This window comes from Triturus cristatus, chromosome 7 (genome assembly GCF_964204655.1).
Source record: "Triturus cristatus chromosome 7, aTriCri1.1, whole genome shotgun sequence".
Classification (NCBI taxonomy): Eukaryota; Metazoa; Chordata; class Amphibia; order Caudata; family Salamandridae; genus Triturus; species Triturus cristatus.
Genome location: NC_140590.1, coordinates 119207946 through 119224068, shown reverse-complemented (window position 1 = coordinate 119224068; position 16123 = coordinate 119207946). Strand labels below are relative to the sequence as shown.

Sequence of the window (16123 nt, the reverse complement as noted above, 5' to 3'; positions counted from 1 at the left end):
CACCACATTAAAAAACAGAATTATTGAAAACTGGGCGGGCAGCCACATTAGAGTGGACCAGGTTTATAGACAAACAAGCGTGAGCTTCGTGACTGATTAGAAGGAAGGGGAGGAGCAGATAAAGGGGGACGGAGGAGGTAAAATACACAATAATGAAAGCAAAACAACACCAGCGCTTGTGGAACAGAGGCAGCACTGATAAAGTATCTTCACAATTATGACCAAGCCCAATCCCCCTTAAAAGGAAGCCAAAACCAACCAAACATCTTGCCAAATGAAGCCCAACTGACATCCACATCATAAATTGCAAAACAAAGGTTCAAATTAATACATGCAATGGGCCATAAGGGGACAGTTACACGACTGTGGCTTTAGGAGGCAGTGGGAGGAAGAATGCTGTATTTAAACGTAAGCAGCTAGGATGCTGAAGCTGAACACAGACAAACAATAACAGAGCAAGAAACCAAGACAAAAATAGTTCCACAGATGAAGAACCATAGCGGAATGAGACAGTACTAAGTCCCTGCTCTGTGGGAGGAACAGAAGAGAGAAAGGAGGACAAAGAGGCAGGACTGTCCACTAGCAAGCAGGGATTTTTAAAGGACACTTACATAGACAAATTCAAAGCAATGGTAAAAAAAGGGGATGGACTTGATTCACAAAGACTTAGTCCTCCCACAGAGCAGGGACTTAGTACTGTCTCATTCCGCTATGGTTCTTCATCTGTGGAACTATTTTTGTCTTGGTTTCTTGCTCTGTTATTGTTTGTCTTGAAGAGACAGCTGCGCTGTCAAGCTTGACCTAATAATGCAGCCTGGCAAGACCAATATCTCTGCTCTCAGCTTCTCCCCAGGCTTCCGTTCCTTATCCCATGCCACTATCTCATTCCATGTCCCTCCTAACTCTACTGCATGATCCTGCGTATGCACCTACCTCCATATATTCACCAGCACCAACAATCTGAAAAACAACTCAATCCCAGCCAATGTCATTACCGTAGAGGAAGCCGCCTCCGTCAATTCCTTATAGTACGCAGTTGGATTTTTTCTGGGATCTAGCAACTGGCTTTTAAGGGAGAGCACCTCACTCCTCTTCCATGGAGCAGAAACCCACTTTTCCTGAAAACAAGCCTCTGCTTTTGGCTGAATGACAACATTTGCGGTATTCCGCTGCTCTGGAATCTTGGGATAGTAAGTGGGATGTACCTCCCTCATAGGGAACTGCGTAATCATAGTAGGGGTTTTCTGATGCAATCTTCCTCGATAACCTACCAATGTCGCAACATTACTAAAAACATCATTGGGAGTCAAGTCGGTGGCATACACATGATCTCTAATATTGTATATAATCTGTGGCGCAACACCATTAAAATACTGCTTAGCAATCCAATGAGCATAGCCGACATATGCTTAAGAGTGTGGTGCTGCAGAAATGGCTCAATCTTTCATCACACTCCACACATCTTGTACACTGTAAATTGGATTTTGGGCCGACTGCGTAGCCTGATCAGCCACCATATTGTTCTCCTCATTCCCAACATCCGATCTCATCAACACCCTTCCCATTCATTCTCTCGCTGCTGGCCAATTTCCCTTATCCACTCCGCACACAGGCGTCCCAGCACTCAGCAGTACCGGAGATGAAATATTTGCGGAAGACAGAGCAGAAGAAGGAACAAGTATCAGCAATATCAATGGCTGTGAGGAAGGGGCGCGAGAAACCACATGTATAGGCTCACCAGACATAACATGAGAACTGGTGGCCCCCACATCTGCACATTCTATACCCTTCTCTATTTAATCTCTGTCATAGGCCACAGCCTTTTGCATAACTGTCTGTTCCTTATCCCTCCGTGCCTCCTTCTCCGCCCTCATACGTCGCTGCTTCACTTCCTTCTGCCACACCTGGAGATTATCAAACATCAACTGCCTTCTTCTCTTAGCAAACAATTTATCCTGCAGGAAACTCAATTTTCGCTCATCAAACGTACCCGTAAGTGGCCACTGCAAGTCGACATTGTTCCTCGTATACTTATGCCACAGTGTGCTAAACATAATTGGGCCGATACCATACTTAACATATACATCGATTTTGGGGTACCTTCTGGAGGCGCAGGCTGCCTCTCTTCCAGTCTAGCATCAGAAGAGCAACATCGACTATCAAAACACCCTAGTTTACGCAAACAAGGTATCTTAATATAAGACACATTCACTGTTCACATTGAACAGATACAATATCAAAGAACAAAAACTAGGGCGGTCTGAAAACTACCAGGCAATCCACAGACTGCACCAGAGAGTTTTAAGACTGTACCGAGACAAAAAGATAGGCTCTAGCACCAGGCCTTTTCAAGAGTAAGCCGAATTCCCAGGTGACCTGGCAGAGCGTCCGCAAACACTCTGTATCTCAAGGGTCCGCAGACCCACCAAGTTCGAACAAACCAAGACTCAAGATGGCACCATATTTATCACAATACAAGACAAACTCACCTGGTGTACACAGGTCAAGTAATTATGTTCTCCACTGCCAACTCTTCAGACCAAACGGTCAAATCCAAGGGTTTCGCCTTTTAGGACTCTAGCCGGGGTGGCCGCTAAGTAAGGCACCGCCTGATCAGACAGGCGGAGTAGCTGCGAGAAGAAGGCTCACTCAAGGGGGGTACCCCAATTCCGCCCATCCAACGCGACACGGCCCCATCCTCCTCAGCCATCCGCGGGCGATATATTGGCCACTGGACCCGATGGAGTCCCTGTTCGGGCACCAACTGAAGGAAATGACCCAATTCGGGTCACCCGGGCCACCAACGACCACCTATATGCCTTCCAAAACAAGTGTTGGTCAGACAATGGAGAATATAAACAATAGTTTATTAGGAAAATCCACTGCAGCGGAACCCATTCTTGCCAGCATCCAGAGATGGCTGCAAGTTGGGACTAGCTCTCCAACAGTTGGTATTACATAATCATTCTTCCAACAATCCCCAACCACGCCCCCAATGGAAAGTTACCGGTTTGAGCCGCATATGAACAAAGAAGGCACACATGGATGGGCTACAACCTACTAGATGGGTACATGTTATCTTGATTGCCAGGTTGTCTCGCTTGGGCTCGTCTCCTACTAACGTGGGTGCAGAATTATGAATAAGGATAGGCATGCAAGGGCAGAATGTCCTATTCACTAGCAAGAAAAGACAACCTTGAAGTAAGAGACGAAATAGCTAAAGGCAGTGTTCTTTTAAGGCACACGGTACACCTAATTGGCACATAATTCGATCACAGTGTAACATGGCACACGAATTACAAAATGGCGCCACAGATGCTAACTTAAATCAGCACTTCCAGAGGAAGGACTCAGCGGAATACATCTAACATAGTATGCTGCTTATAATATAGCCTTGTCAACGATAACTTAAATGATACAAATCTTTATGAGACTACATGAATTTCTAAATTCCTACACAACCTCCACGGAACAGCGGTTCACTGGTGGCTGTGGTGGTCCAACCACCCTAGTTGAAATAGGGCAGTTGGAGTGCTGGTGCAGCGATAGCTGGACTGCCACTGCCGCGCACGCACGAATCTGGCGGTCCTCAGACCACCACTCATATAAGGGCCCTCTGTGAATGGTTTATTGCTCATTTCCCTCAGCCCACTCCTCCTCCCGTCATCAGGAGCTTGGAGCAGAGGCCAGAGAGGGCTGGCCTGCGCCCTGGTGGTGCTCATAATAACTCCAAAGTTGTATTTACACAGAGGGAGAGGCTTGGCGCAGCGGCAAGGGTGGCTGACTCCTGAGTTCGTGGTTCACGGTTCAATCCACTGGTGGCAGCTTAGCCCAGCACCGTGTGACTCTGGGCAATAGCTCGATTAATCTCCCTGACAACCCCCAGCACCTAGAGACCCTAAGGGATGATTAGTTTGCACTTTAGAAATACTGGGTTATTATTATTTATTTACATGAAAACTGCTAAGTTAAATAATTATCAGTGTAGGCAAATGCTTCCAGCAGTATAGGGCCCTCACAAATGGTAGGGCTGCACCCTGAAGCTCCTGAATAGGAACTGCATGACAATCCCATCACTAACACTGACAAACATAGTCAAAGCATTGAAGTGTAGAGCCTGTGCTGGACAGTACAGTTGCCTTATTGCCTATGCTGCAAACAAACCAGGATGGTATGTGCAAAAGTTAATGCATGTGTTTAGGATGGTGCAAGCTCCAACAGTTTCAGTGTAAGCATGACCCAGCCTGTCAGTTGTAATGATCATTTGTAATGATCATGTGTTCTTAAATAGCGCTTCACACTGCAGGTGTGCCATTTTGAAGCAGGCTAATGTACCTTTCTGTATTGTAATATCTACTTGAGCTTATGCTCACTAGTATTTATTTATTAAGGAGCAAAATTAGAACTTGTAGCCTCCTGATATTTATTAGATGAACACACTGCTTATCAAAGAGGTTGATTTGCAAAAGTATTTCATTAAAATGTGATAACGGCAAAATTAAATTGAGACACTAATTTGTTTTCTATTTTACAGCACCCAACACAGCGTGTTTTATGTAATATATGGCTGAGATCATACTTACAACAAAGAATGCAGGTGATCTAAACATAGGATTAAACCATTATTAGCTGACTCTTCACTAACAGCTTAGGTCTGATTCAATATAGTACAGTGAGCTACTGTGAATGTATGGACTTCACAGTATTTCAAAAAGAGGGAAAATAGGAGTACCATAGTTCAAAACATACAAAATTTTTTTCACTGAAACAAATTAATTTAGAAGATACCACTAAATTAAATGGTAAAACCTGATAGCAGAAATGCAATAAAATGTACCTCTTTATTTAGTATTTTGGTCATAAAAATGAGGCAGGTTGTGTAGTAACACCATTATTATATGCAATTACACATATTTGCTTCAACATTTACCTGCAGCATTTACAAATCATTACAAACACATTTTTTAGGTCTTGCCTAGACTGCGCATGCGCTGGTGCTTTGAGACATTTTGTTTGCATTCAGTGGGATTACAGCCCACCCATAGTTTACCATTTGTTAGCTGCAGTGCTGCTCTCAATTGCTGGGTTAGTCATGCTCTTCTCCTTTGTTTGGTCGTCACCTGGAGCATGAACCGAATACTTGTCTCCTTCTACTGCTTTCACAGCTACTTTTTTTTTGTTCAAGCACTCCATATGATTACTTGTGTTTTCATTTCCCATATCAGTTTCTCAAGCAAGTGCTTCTTCTAATGTTGCTTCTTTTCTCTCCCCTTCACCACCCCCGTCCATGTTGCTTCTTTTCCGATCCCTCCTCCCAGTCCATGTTGTTCTTTTTAAAGTTTCCCCACCCATGTAGTTTGTTTTTACTCCCACCCACTCCAAGACCAAATTGCTTCTTTAGATCATCCCCCTACCCACATCTATGTTAATTCTTTTCTTTCCCACAACTATACCCCGTCCATTTCTTCTCCTCCACACCACCCGCTGTGTCACTGTTTTAGCCTCCCCATACCAACCAGGCACTGTTTCTTCACCTTCCCTTTACCCGCCCACATCCATTTCTTCTCCCTCCTTTCTCTTATCAACAGACAAAAGGGGGAAAAAACTCTGTGGCGTAGGCCAGCACTGCCCACTTGATAGCACTTTTTTTTAATCATCCTGCTCTTCACCGTCACCTGCCCTCCCATGCACCAGCCTCACTCGCCCTCATATTCAAAACCATTACCCACTCGACAAAGCAAATAGCTCTCCTATAGTCGAGACCTATTGGCTTTGCTAATTCTTGTTTACAGTGTTATTGATGTGGTGAAAGCACAACATGCAAATGGCTTCACTATTAAACTCCGGATTTGTGAAAAGACTGATATGACCATATGTTTTTTTTACTGCGCACATTCCATGGCATAGTGATAATGTATTTAATGTAAGCAAGAAGGCATTCAAAACAGCACAAGACTTTTGACAGTCTATTTTAACACCATTCTTTAACCATGCTGTTGCCTCTCCAATAATCCCTGCCTTCTGGAGGGGCTCCATCGTTTTCCCCATTCACAAAAAGGGAAACAACTCTAATCCGGCCAATTACAGGCTTTTAGCTCTACTCGTTTTCGCAGCAAAGGCCTATGCTCGCATTCTTCTAAAATAGTTGGAAACATGGGTAACAGAAAAAGGTATTCTCCCTCTTTAGCAAACCAGGTTTACGGCCAAGAGCTCAACAAAGTATAACATCTTAGCTCTGGCCCACTTATCAACACAAGTGGCCAAGAGAAAGCAAACACCCTTGTTCGCCTGTTTCATTGACTACAGTACTGTCTTCGAAAGTGTGGACCGGGGAATGCTATGGGGGATGCTAGTCACCTGGGGGATCCCACTCCAGCTTCTTAGGGCAATCGCATCATTATACCAGGGAACACGGGTCTGGGTTAAAACAAGTGCCCCCGCCAGTGTTCCTACCAACAACGGGCTTAAACAGGGCTGCGTGCTGGCTCCCCTCCTTTTCAACCTTAATACTGCAGATGTGGGAGCAGCCCTGGAAGGAGCCGGATTAGTAACACAAAGGCTGTGAAGGTTGCTTCTCCCAATTCTGCAGTATGCAAACGAAACGGCCATCTTGGAGCATATCAGAGTTGGCCTGCAGAGAGCCCTCAAAGCACTTCACCGCTACAACCAAGCAAACAATCTTCAAGTGAACCAGAGGAAAACCAAGGGTGTCATATTTGGGACATTCAAGCACAAAAAACCACTTCACTGGCAGCTGGGAGACTGTAATGTCGTGACCGTGACGCGATACGCCTAATGTGTACGTGTCAGGTCACGTGGGGTTTAGCCAATAAACGAAGGTCGCGCGCGTACGTACGCCACTGAGGCTACGGCGGCAGACCACGTTTAACACTCACCCGGTCTCCGTCTATTCATTTAGTCGAGACCTCCCGGCGGTCGCAGTTCCATCAAACTGACGACGGGAGCCGGAAAACACCACACAAACTAGCGACGAGGGCGGACGTGCCCTCGTCGATCCGTGGTGCGCTTGTGTGGCGGCCACGAGCGCTGCTGTTGGTTCACGGCGCTCGTGCCCCAGCGCAGCACGGAAGGCAGATTCTGTCGCCCCTCGTGGCGTGCCTGGTGCGCGGTACGATCGCGCTGCCCGGTGGAGTCACTGCAGGATTCGCGCATGAGGCGCGCAAATCCTTAAACTGTCAACCACGTGGTCCAGGCCTGGAGGAGGGCTGGTTATAGTGCCCCAACGCGAGTGAGCCCTGCAAGTGCTGCCAAGTGTACTACAGAAGGGGAGGCAACCCCTGGGATACCCTGTGTGTACCTGTGGCTGAGTGACTGTGGCCCCAACTGGTGGGAAGTCAGAATAAGCTCACATTAGAGCACAGTAGCCCAGCATTTCGCAACTTCACTCAGGAGGGTGGCCCATCAGTCAGGGGCAGGCACGGTGCAAAGGGAATACCCACAAGGACTAGAGGCACGACAAGCAGGACACACACACATGCAGAGGCCAGGGAGGGCCACGCACAGCGCTGCGTAACAGCCATGGCCACGATACCGCTAATAGAACCCTTCATAGTAGAAGGGCCACCGTCTTCGATTGCGGCCAAATGGAAGGACTGGGAGGATCAGCTGTGCATATTTTTCGAGGCCACCAAAGTCCACAGGGACCAGAAAAGGGCAATGATCATACACCTGGGGGGAAAAGACATTCACAACATTGTCAAGACGCTAGCGGAGGCCACTCCAAAACACACCTGACGCTGATAGCCACCCTCAATGAACACTTCGAACCGATGGCCAACCGCAATTATGAGAGATTCATCTTCCGGCAAGCGCGTCAGCTTCCGGAGGAATCACTTGACATGTATCATGCCCGCCTGAAGAACCTTGCAGCCATGTGCGGGTTCCGGGAGGAGACGGAAGAAATCAGAGGACAGATCATTCAGGGTTGCGCATCGGCCAAACTGCGAGAGCGCATACTAGAAGAGTCCGGGAAGCCGTTGGCAGAAATCCTGATGATGGGTCGGACTAAAGAACTGTCAAAAGCGCGGGCGGCACACATGGAAGCAGCTCTTCAAGCGCCAGTGAAGGTTGAACCTGTAAATGTGGTGTCAGCCAGACCCACACAGAGGTGGGGCAAGAAAGGAACGGGAACTTCATCCCCAGGACAACCAAAGTTGTGTGGATACTGTGGGGGATCGCCGCACACAGCAGCAGAGTGTCCTGCGAAAGGCAAAAGATGCTCGGGATGCGGAAGATTCAATCATTTCGAAAAGGTATGTCGGTCAAAAAAAGTACCGAAGGCCCCGCCAAGTGGCAAACACCGTCAAGGAAGAGGATCCAGTACCCAGCGACATGGATGACGATGAGGAAGAAGAGAGAGTGGTGCACAAAATCCACATGATTGGCACCGCTACCCACAAGACAAGACGCCTACCACAATGCAGTATCCGAGTAGGGTTGCAGGAGGTCACCGCAGTAGTGGACACCGGTGACACCATTAACATCATGGACGCAACCGTACACAGCACGATGCACCCGAAGCCGGCTCTACACCCCTCAACGATAACAGTGTTTGCGTATGGCCAGGAAGCCCCGTTGAAAATACGTGGACGGTTCCGGACGGTCATTTCCCACGGCACGCAGTCAGTTACAACCAACATCTACGTCACAGAAGACGGCCAGGGGATGCTACTGGGATGCCGAGCGGACGAGGACCTGGGAGTCGTGACATTTGCTTTCGGAGTACACCAGGAATCCCTGCAGCATATCCTAGGAGAGTTTGAGGAAGTATTCCGTGGGATCGGGAAATTCCGAGGGAAAGAAATTCACCTCCACATCGACCCAACGGTCCAGCCTGTTGCCCTACGACATCGGCGGATAGCGTTTCACCTGAGGCCGTTGGTGGAAGAGGAACTCAAGAAGCTAGAAGCAGCAGGGATAATTGAAAAGGTGTCCGGTCCCACTCCGTGGGTATCCCCCATCGTAGTCGCCCGGAAGCCCAAACTGCTGGGCGCGGTGAGAATCTGCGTCGACATGCGGCTTCCCAACGTCGCGATCAAGCGGGAACGCCACATCACTCCCACGATAGATGATCTCATCGGGGAAGTGGCAGGGGCATGCTGGTTTTCAAAATTGGACCTCAGGTCCGGATATCACCAACTAGTGTTGGACAAAGCCTCCCGCAATATCGCAACTTTTTCTACACATGTGGGACTCCGGAGATACACGAGGTTGAGTTTTGGAGTGTCCAGTGCCGCAGAGGTATACCAGAATGTGATACAAGAACTGATTGCGGGCGTCCCCGGGGGTAATCAGTGTCAGCGATGACATTATGATCCACACTAAAACCATTCAAGAACACAATGAACGACTGCTCCAAGTGCTACGCCGGATACGAGATGCTGGCCTCATTCTTCACCGAGAGAAATGCGAGTTCCTATGCACCAAACTACAATTCTTTGGCTATACATTTTCCACGGAAGGGGTGAACCCAGATCCTGAGAAAGTGAGGGACATTAAAGAAGCTGTCGCTCCCACCAATGTCACTGAAGTCAGCAGCTTCCTTGGGATGGTCAATTACTGTGGCAGATTTATCCAAGACTTGGCCAACCTGACGGCACCACTGAGGGAATTGACCAATGAGTCCACCACCTGGAAGTGGGGCAGTGAACAAGCCCAGGCCTTCGAGAAAATCAAGTAGTCTCTCTCAGAAGCCACGACCCTGGCGTTCTTTGACCCCACCAAACTAACCCTGGTCGCCGTGGATGCTGGTCCAGTCGGGCTAGGAGCTGTCCTCTTACAAAGAAGGAACCCTCAAGAAGAGTGGGCTCCCGTGGCATTCGCCAGCAGATCCCTTACCGCGACGGAGCAAAGATACTCACAAATAGAAAAGGAGGCCATCGCTATCCACTGGGGGTGCCACCACTTTCATTTGTACTTGTATGGAAAACCGTTTGTAGTAGCAACAGACCACAAGCCGCTGGTAGCGCTGTTCTCAGGGACCTCAACTAAGCCGCCACCACGGATTGAAAAGTGGATGCTGCAACTCCAGAACTATAATTGTAAAATAGAGTACCAGCCCGGATCCAAGAATCCGACCGACTACCTGTCCCGCCATCCTCGAAAAGCCACGGCCCAGGAAATGGAGGAAGCCGCTGACACTGAGAAGTATGTTAGGTGTGTCACTGCTCGATCCTCTCCCATACACATTTCCATGGCCAATCTACAGGAGGCCACAGGCCAGGATGAGTGTCTGCAGCGTGCCAAGGGAGCTATCCGGAGCAGTAGCTGGCACAAAGCAAAGGAGGAGTGGAAGAGTTTGACAACCACGGCACAATGAATAATGGACAGTTTGTACCATGTGCGGGACGAGCTCACCGAGGATGACACCGAGTGCCTGCTACGAGGACACAGGTTAGTAATTCCTACATCGCTGACACAGAGGGTGGTGGACCTTGCCCATGTAGGACATCAAGACATGGTAAAAACAAAATCGAGGCTTCGCACAAAAGTTTGGTTCCCACTAATGGATGACCTGGTTGAGGCCACTGTCCGGACTTGCCCATCATGCCAGGTCACTGGGGAGGCACCCCGACCTGCTCCTGTCATTGTGGAACCTCGGCCGAGAGTCCCTTGGTCTCGAATGTGTGAAGATTTTGGTAGCCTTCCAGACGGACGCCATACCTTGGTATCCATTGACGATCACTCTAAGTATCCCGAAGTAGAGATACTGTCAGCACTCAGTGCGAATGAAGTCATACCAAAACTGGAGAATATCATGGCAACCCATGGACTCGTGAAAGAGATAAGAACTGACAATGGATCCCCTTTCCAGAGTCAAGAATTTGCCTCATACCTGCAAGCGCTGGATATACATCATCGCCGGATCACCCCCCGCTGGCCGCAAGCGAATGGGGAGGCTGAAAGATTCATGCGGACACTTAATAAATTGATACGCATTGCACATGACAAGGCTCAATCCGTAGAATTGGCCATATTCAATCGCCAGACACCTCACACGACCACCGGGGTGGCTCCCGCACATCTTCTAATGGGAAGAATAGTCACCGACACGATCCCTCATCATCCTGAGTGGCGACCAGAAACTCCTGAGGACAGTACCATTGATGCCCGGCGATGAAAAGCACATGCTCATGTCAGTACCAAGCGAAGAGCCGCCCTACCCAACATCCTCCGAGGCGACACTGTACTGCTCAAGAACCGAACCCAAGGAAGCAAGTTCCATTTGAACTTTGAAAAGGAACCGTGGACGGTGGAGTCCGTCAAGGGAACTTGTGTTACGGCCACTCGTGGGAGAGAGAGAATAACCAGAAACGTGTCATATTTTAAAAGGTATCACCCGCAGCGAGTAGAAGCAGGCGCAGACCTGGGGGGGCGACACCGGTAACACCAGGCGTGTGGCGAATCGTGTGGAAGATGTCGACACTGGAGGCGGAGAGATGGAACTGGCCCCGGAGGACAATGGAGAAACTGACATTCCCCAGTCATCTCTGCAGAGAGAGCTGTATGGCACAACACTGAGTCCAGGGCGACAGTCTCGCGAGGTTGAGACTCCCATCGAGGAGCAATGTGGAGACACCGGAAACTCACAAGGCCGGGGTGCGTCACAATACCGCCTATGGAATAATCCTGAGCCTTCCTGTCGTCTCAAGGACTACCTCACGTAAGACTGTTCCATGTGTTCTTTTGAGTTTTGAAATATTTGTGATAAAAGTGAGCGCCGGGCGAAGAGCCCACTGTTCGGAATGTTATAAGTAAATTTGGCTTTCATGTTTGTTGGGGAGGAATGTAATGTCGTGACCGTGACGCGATAGCCTAATGCGTACATGTCAGGTCACTTGGGGTTTAGCCAATAAAAGAAGGTCGCTGAGGCTACGGCGGCAGACCACGTTTAACACTCACCCGGTCTCCGTCTCTTCATTTTAAGTGTGGGCCTTAGTCGCGACTTCCCGGCGGTCGCAGTCCCATCAAACTGACGACGGGAGCCGGAGAACACCAAGGGAGACCTCCAAATCACGACAACTCCAGCCTACAACTTTCTTGGAGTGTGGCTCTCCGAAAGTGCAAACCGGCCCTGACATTGAAACACCTTAGAACTAAGGCCGTCACTGTCACTGTCATCCATTCAATGGCAGTAATACAGTGGTCAAGCCTGTTACACCTGAAAAGTATAGTGAATGCTGGTTGTGCAATTGTGTCAATTTTAACAGCACATTATAAAACTGAGATATAATAAATAAGAGCAATGTTAGCCTTATATCAAAGGTAAAGTGTTGGTTTATTTTGAACATATTAATACTTTTACCCATCTCACTTCATGAACGTCATTTACATGTTCATCATGCACCTGGGATGCGTGAAAGCATGTGTTAATTCTATTTTCATCACAAATGGTGTTAACAAATTGCCTACCCTGCTAAAACCTCTTTTCACACCCGCCAGTACCGCACAGAGAGTGTCACTGGTTTCATGTACATAATCCCTTCAATATGCAGTCTGAGATAAAATAAAACAAAAGAATCGAAATAGTCTGCAGTAGTTCCTCGGAAGAATGTGCCTTTTCTGTTACATTCTGTCGTCGCAAATAGTAAATGATGTCAGAGGAAAAACACTTTCTGGGCCTGTGTATTGCTTGTTCTCCATCTGAGTATATAATATATTCCCAGTTCATGTGTGCCTGTATGAATGCAGATAACAGCCTGTATTAGTGCCTGGAGAGAGGTGTGCCAATGTCACTGTAGGGTGTGCAGTGTGCTGATGTGTGTGCAGGGTAGTGAAGTGCCCTTGAGAGTGCAGGGTGGGTAGTGTACACGTGCGTGTGGTATGGGAGGTGTACCTGTGCTGCAGGGGGAGATGTGCCTGGTGTGTAGTGAGCCAGGAAAGCTGTCAGTGCAGCGTAAACTGTGTGTCTGTGAGGAGTGTGCATGCTGAAGTGCTGGATAAGTAGTGTGCCTTTGAGTGCAGGGTACAAGCATGCTTGGTGAGAGATGTGCCCGTGTCACTGTAGGATGTGCACGGTGCTCATGTGAGTGCAGGGTAGTGAAGTGCCATTGAGAGTGCAGGGAGAGCAGCGTGCACACGCGGGTGCAGTATGGGAGGTGTACCTGTGTGCGAGGGGGGATATATGCCTGTGTGACGTGTGGTGAGCAAGGTAAGCAGCCAGTGCAGCGTAAACTGTGTGTCTGTGTGAGCAGTGTGCATGTAGAAGTGCTGGGTGAGAAGTGTGCCCGTGAGTGCACAGTTCAGGGTACAGAGCATACATGGTGAGAGGTAGCACCATATAGCACATATGAGGGCAGGGTGCAGCACCATAAAGCAGGCCTATTGGAATTGTCAGTGATGATTTTAAGGCTGACTCGTCTATTCTCCGAATACATACTTCGGGGTCTATCTAGAAAGCACGTTATCCCTCTCATTCCTTCAAAATTCTTTATCAGCCCGCAGCACATAAAGATATTCAGCGTTCCCCCATCAGTGATGTTCACCTAGGCTCCTCCACCTAACCAGCCGCTGAAGCCACCCGGCGCTCCCCTCCTCACACAGCCATCCTTCCTGCTGCATTACTAGTCTTACATGTATCCCTCCGCCACAGTCAGCATGTATCGCTCTGTGCTGTCTTTTGTGTGTACCAGCGTCTTTGTGTGTGACCTGAATGTAGATAATGGTGTCTGCTTATTGTGAGTTGTTGTGTGTGCAGCAAACAAACCCATATTGTATTATAACAGCACTTCCCTTATACAATACCTTTTGTCTTCGCCAAAGCTTCTTTATATCTGTAGCTACCTAGATGGTGTACTTTACTTTATGTATTTTTATGTTATTAGGTCTTCGGGACCAGCCAGAAATCTCTCTCCCTCAAGGAATGATCGAGGGTGAAACGGTTCGTGTGAAGTGCACGGCGCCCGGGAGGTGCTCAAACACAGACCCAGAGTTTACCTGGAGCTCCGAGTCACAGTTCGAATATGATAATCTAGTTGTTTCTAAAATTTATCCGGACGGCACCAGAATCCACGAATCTACCATCCAAATCACTGCCTCGAGGGACCATAACAACAGGCGTCTGTCCTGCAGCGTGTATTTCCCAGCCGCGGGGGCATCCAGTAACAGAGACGTCTTGTTGAGTGTTGAATGTAAGTGCAGCTTTTATCCAATGTCACAGAATAACACGTACATGACATGTCAATGAGATAAACGTACCACTAGATACCTGGCCGGTTTCAGTCACGGTGCATTGTGCCAACGTAGGTGCGCTGCAGCAAGACAACCAACAAGAGGTAAGTAGCGGTTAGATGGATACCTGCCATTGCAGAGATCAAAGTAGCGAAGCAAAGGTTGCGCAATGTTTTCCAGGATGACTTCCGGGCAATAAGCACGTCCAAGACCCAAATATGGGGTAAAAGGCCGCTTTATTGGACAGGTAGGCAATATAATACATATTTATATACAGATCAATATTTCAAAAACATATTCCCCACTAACACCTCCCGCCCCTAAGCAATCTATCCCGTAACAACTATTACCCAACCTTGTTCTGCCTAATCTTCCTCCCCAAACCCCTATCTACAACTCCTGCCTACCTCTTGCCTCAAACCTCATTCCCTTGCTTCCCTCTGTCCAAAGCTATTCCTAATGCCCCCAACCCTTCCTGCCTGTCTTGATCTCCTCCAACTCTGCCACCTGTCCAAGCGACAACCACCAAGTGAAACATTTTTATCAGAAAATATACATAAAATGTAGATACATAAAAAACAAAACTAGGTTGGGTCAAAATTTTCGTTTCCCTACCTTCACACCTCGCTAGCAAGTGTGCCACGGGAATTTTGAGCTCCTCGCCTCGCGCTGCAGAGACCTGCCCATCAGCGTAGCCTTTGGTCACGGGCCGTACCAAGTGCCCGAAGCTGCCCGGGGGTGGACAATCTGCGATTGCCACCCCCAGGAGCCCTCATCGGGCAATAAGCACGTCCAAGACCCAAATATGGGGTAAAAGGCCGCTTTATTGGACAGGTAGGCAATATAATACATATTTATATACAGAGCAATTTTTCAAAAACATATTCCCCACTAACACCCCCCACCCCTAAGCAATCTATCCCGTAACAACTATTACCCAACCTTGTTCTGCCTAATCTTCCTCCCCAAACCCCTATCTACAACTCCTGCCTACCTCTTGCCTCCAACCTCATTCCCTTGCTTCCCTCTGTCCGAAGCTATTCCTAATGCCCCCAACCCTTCCTGCCTGTCTTGATCTCCTCCAACTCTGCCACCAGGAAAAACCCTAACCCGTTTTTCCTGTCCCCCCAACCTTACTAAAAGCTGACATTGTACACTGGACGTTTGTCATCAGCTAGAGTAAAAAACATATCACCCATGTCGCCAAACATGTGAAAAAAATGTATTCAGTTATTATGAATGCCATATCTGTATGAGAAAATACACGCTGTCGCCAAACAGGTGATACTTTATCCTTAATAAACAATGAAAACTACCACCTGCAACTAAAGAAAATATTTAAATAAAAGAGGGGGGAGGGAGCTGGGAAGCAGAGGGGGTGTAGAGTTGAGACTGTGAAAGGAATAAACCCTTTGTTGCAACTTGAACTATGCATATCATGCAATGAACCGAAAAAATGCTGTCGCTTCAACAGCATTTTCAACACCATGCTTGCAGTTCTTAAATTTTGGCAATCATCTCTTTTATATTTAGAATATAAATTGCATTACCAATGAAGGACAAGTGAACCCCATAATGCCTAAAGAACTGGTAATCTTCTTTTGTTATTTCATAGTGAAATAACCAAAATATGCCATTGGTGTAACAAAAGCGATGCAATTCTCTGTTTACTTTCCTACTTGCTCCTTCCACAACGGTAAATCTCTCTGCCCCGCTCCAAATTCTGCGTGGCATCAGTGCTGTTAAGACGAGCTGTGTTTTGGACCAAGTCTTAGAAAGAAGTTCCAAATCTGTTTTCATTTCTAACAGTAGCCCAAGAGCCGATAACTGAACTAGGTCATTTTCCCCAAGGTGGATCATGACAATTTCGGGTTAATTCATAGAAGACAGCTCGCTCATTAAAGGCATGAACTGGCCCCACTTCATGCCACTT

General features: G+C 47.9%; 1 protein-coding gene across 1 annotated transcript in view; it reads left to right on the top strand.

The window, feature by feature from the left end:
- Positions 1-16123, top strand: part of LOC146808987 (sialic acid-binding Ig-like lectin 13) — a 435230-nt gene that overhangs the window by 202874 nt on the left and 216233 nt on the right. Inside the window, exon 4 of the mRNA XM_085614274.1 lies at positions 13845-14150. Within this exon, the coding sequence (XP_085470400.1) occupies positions 13845-14150 (306 nt within the window). The remainder of the gene's footprint in view (positions 1-13844; positions 14151-16123) is intronic.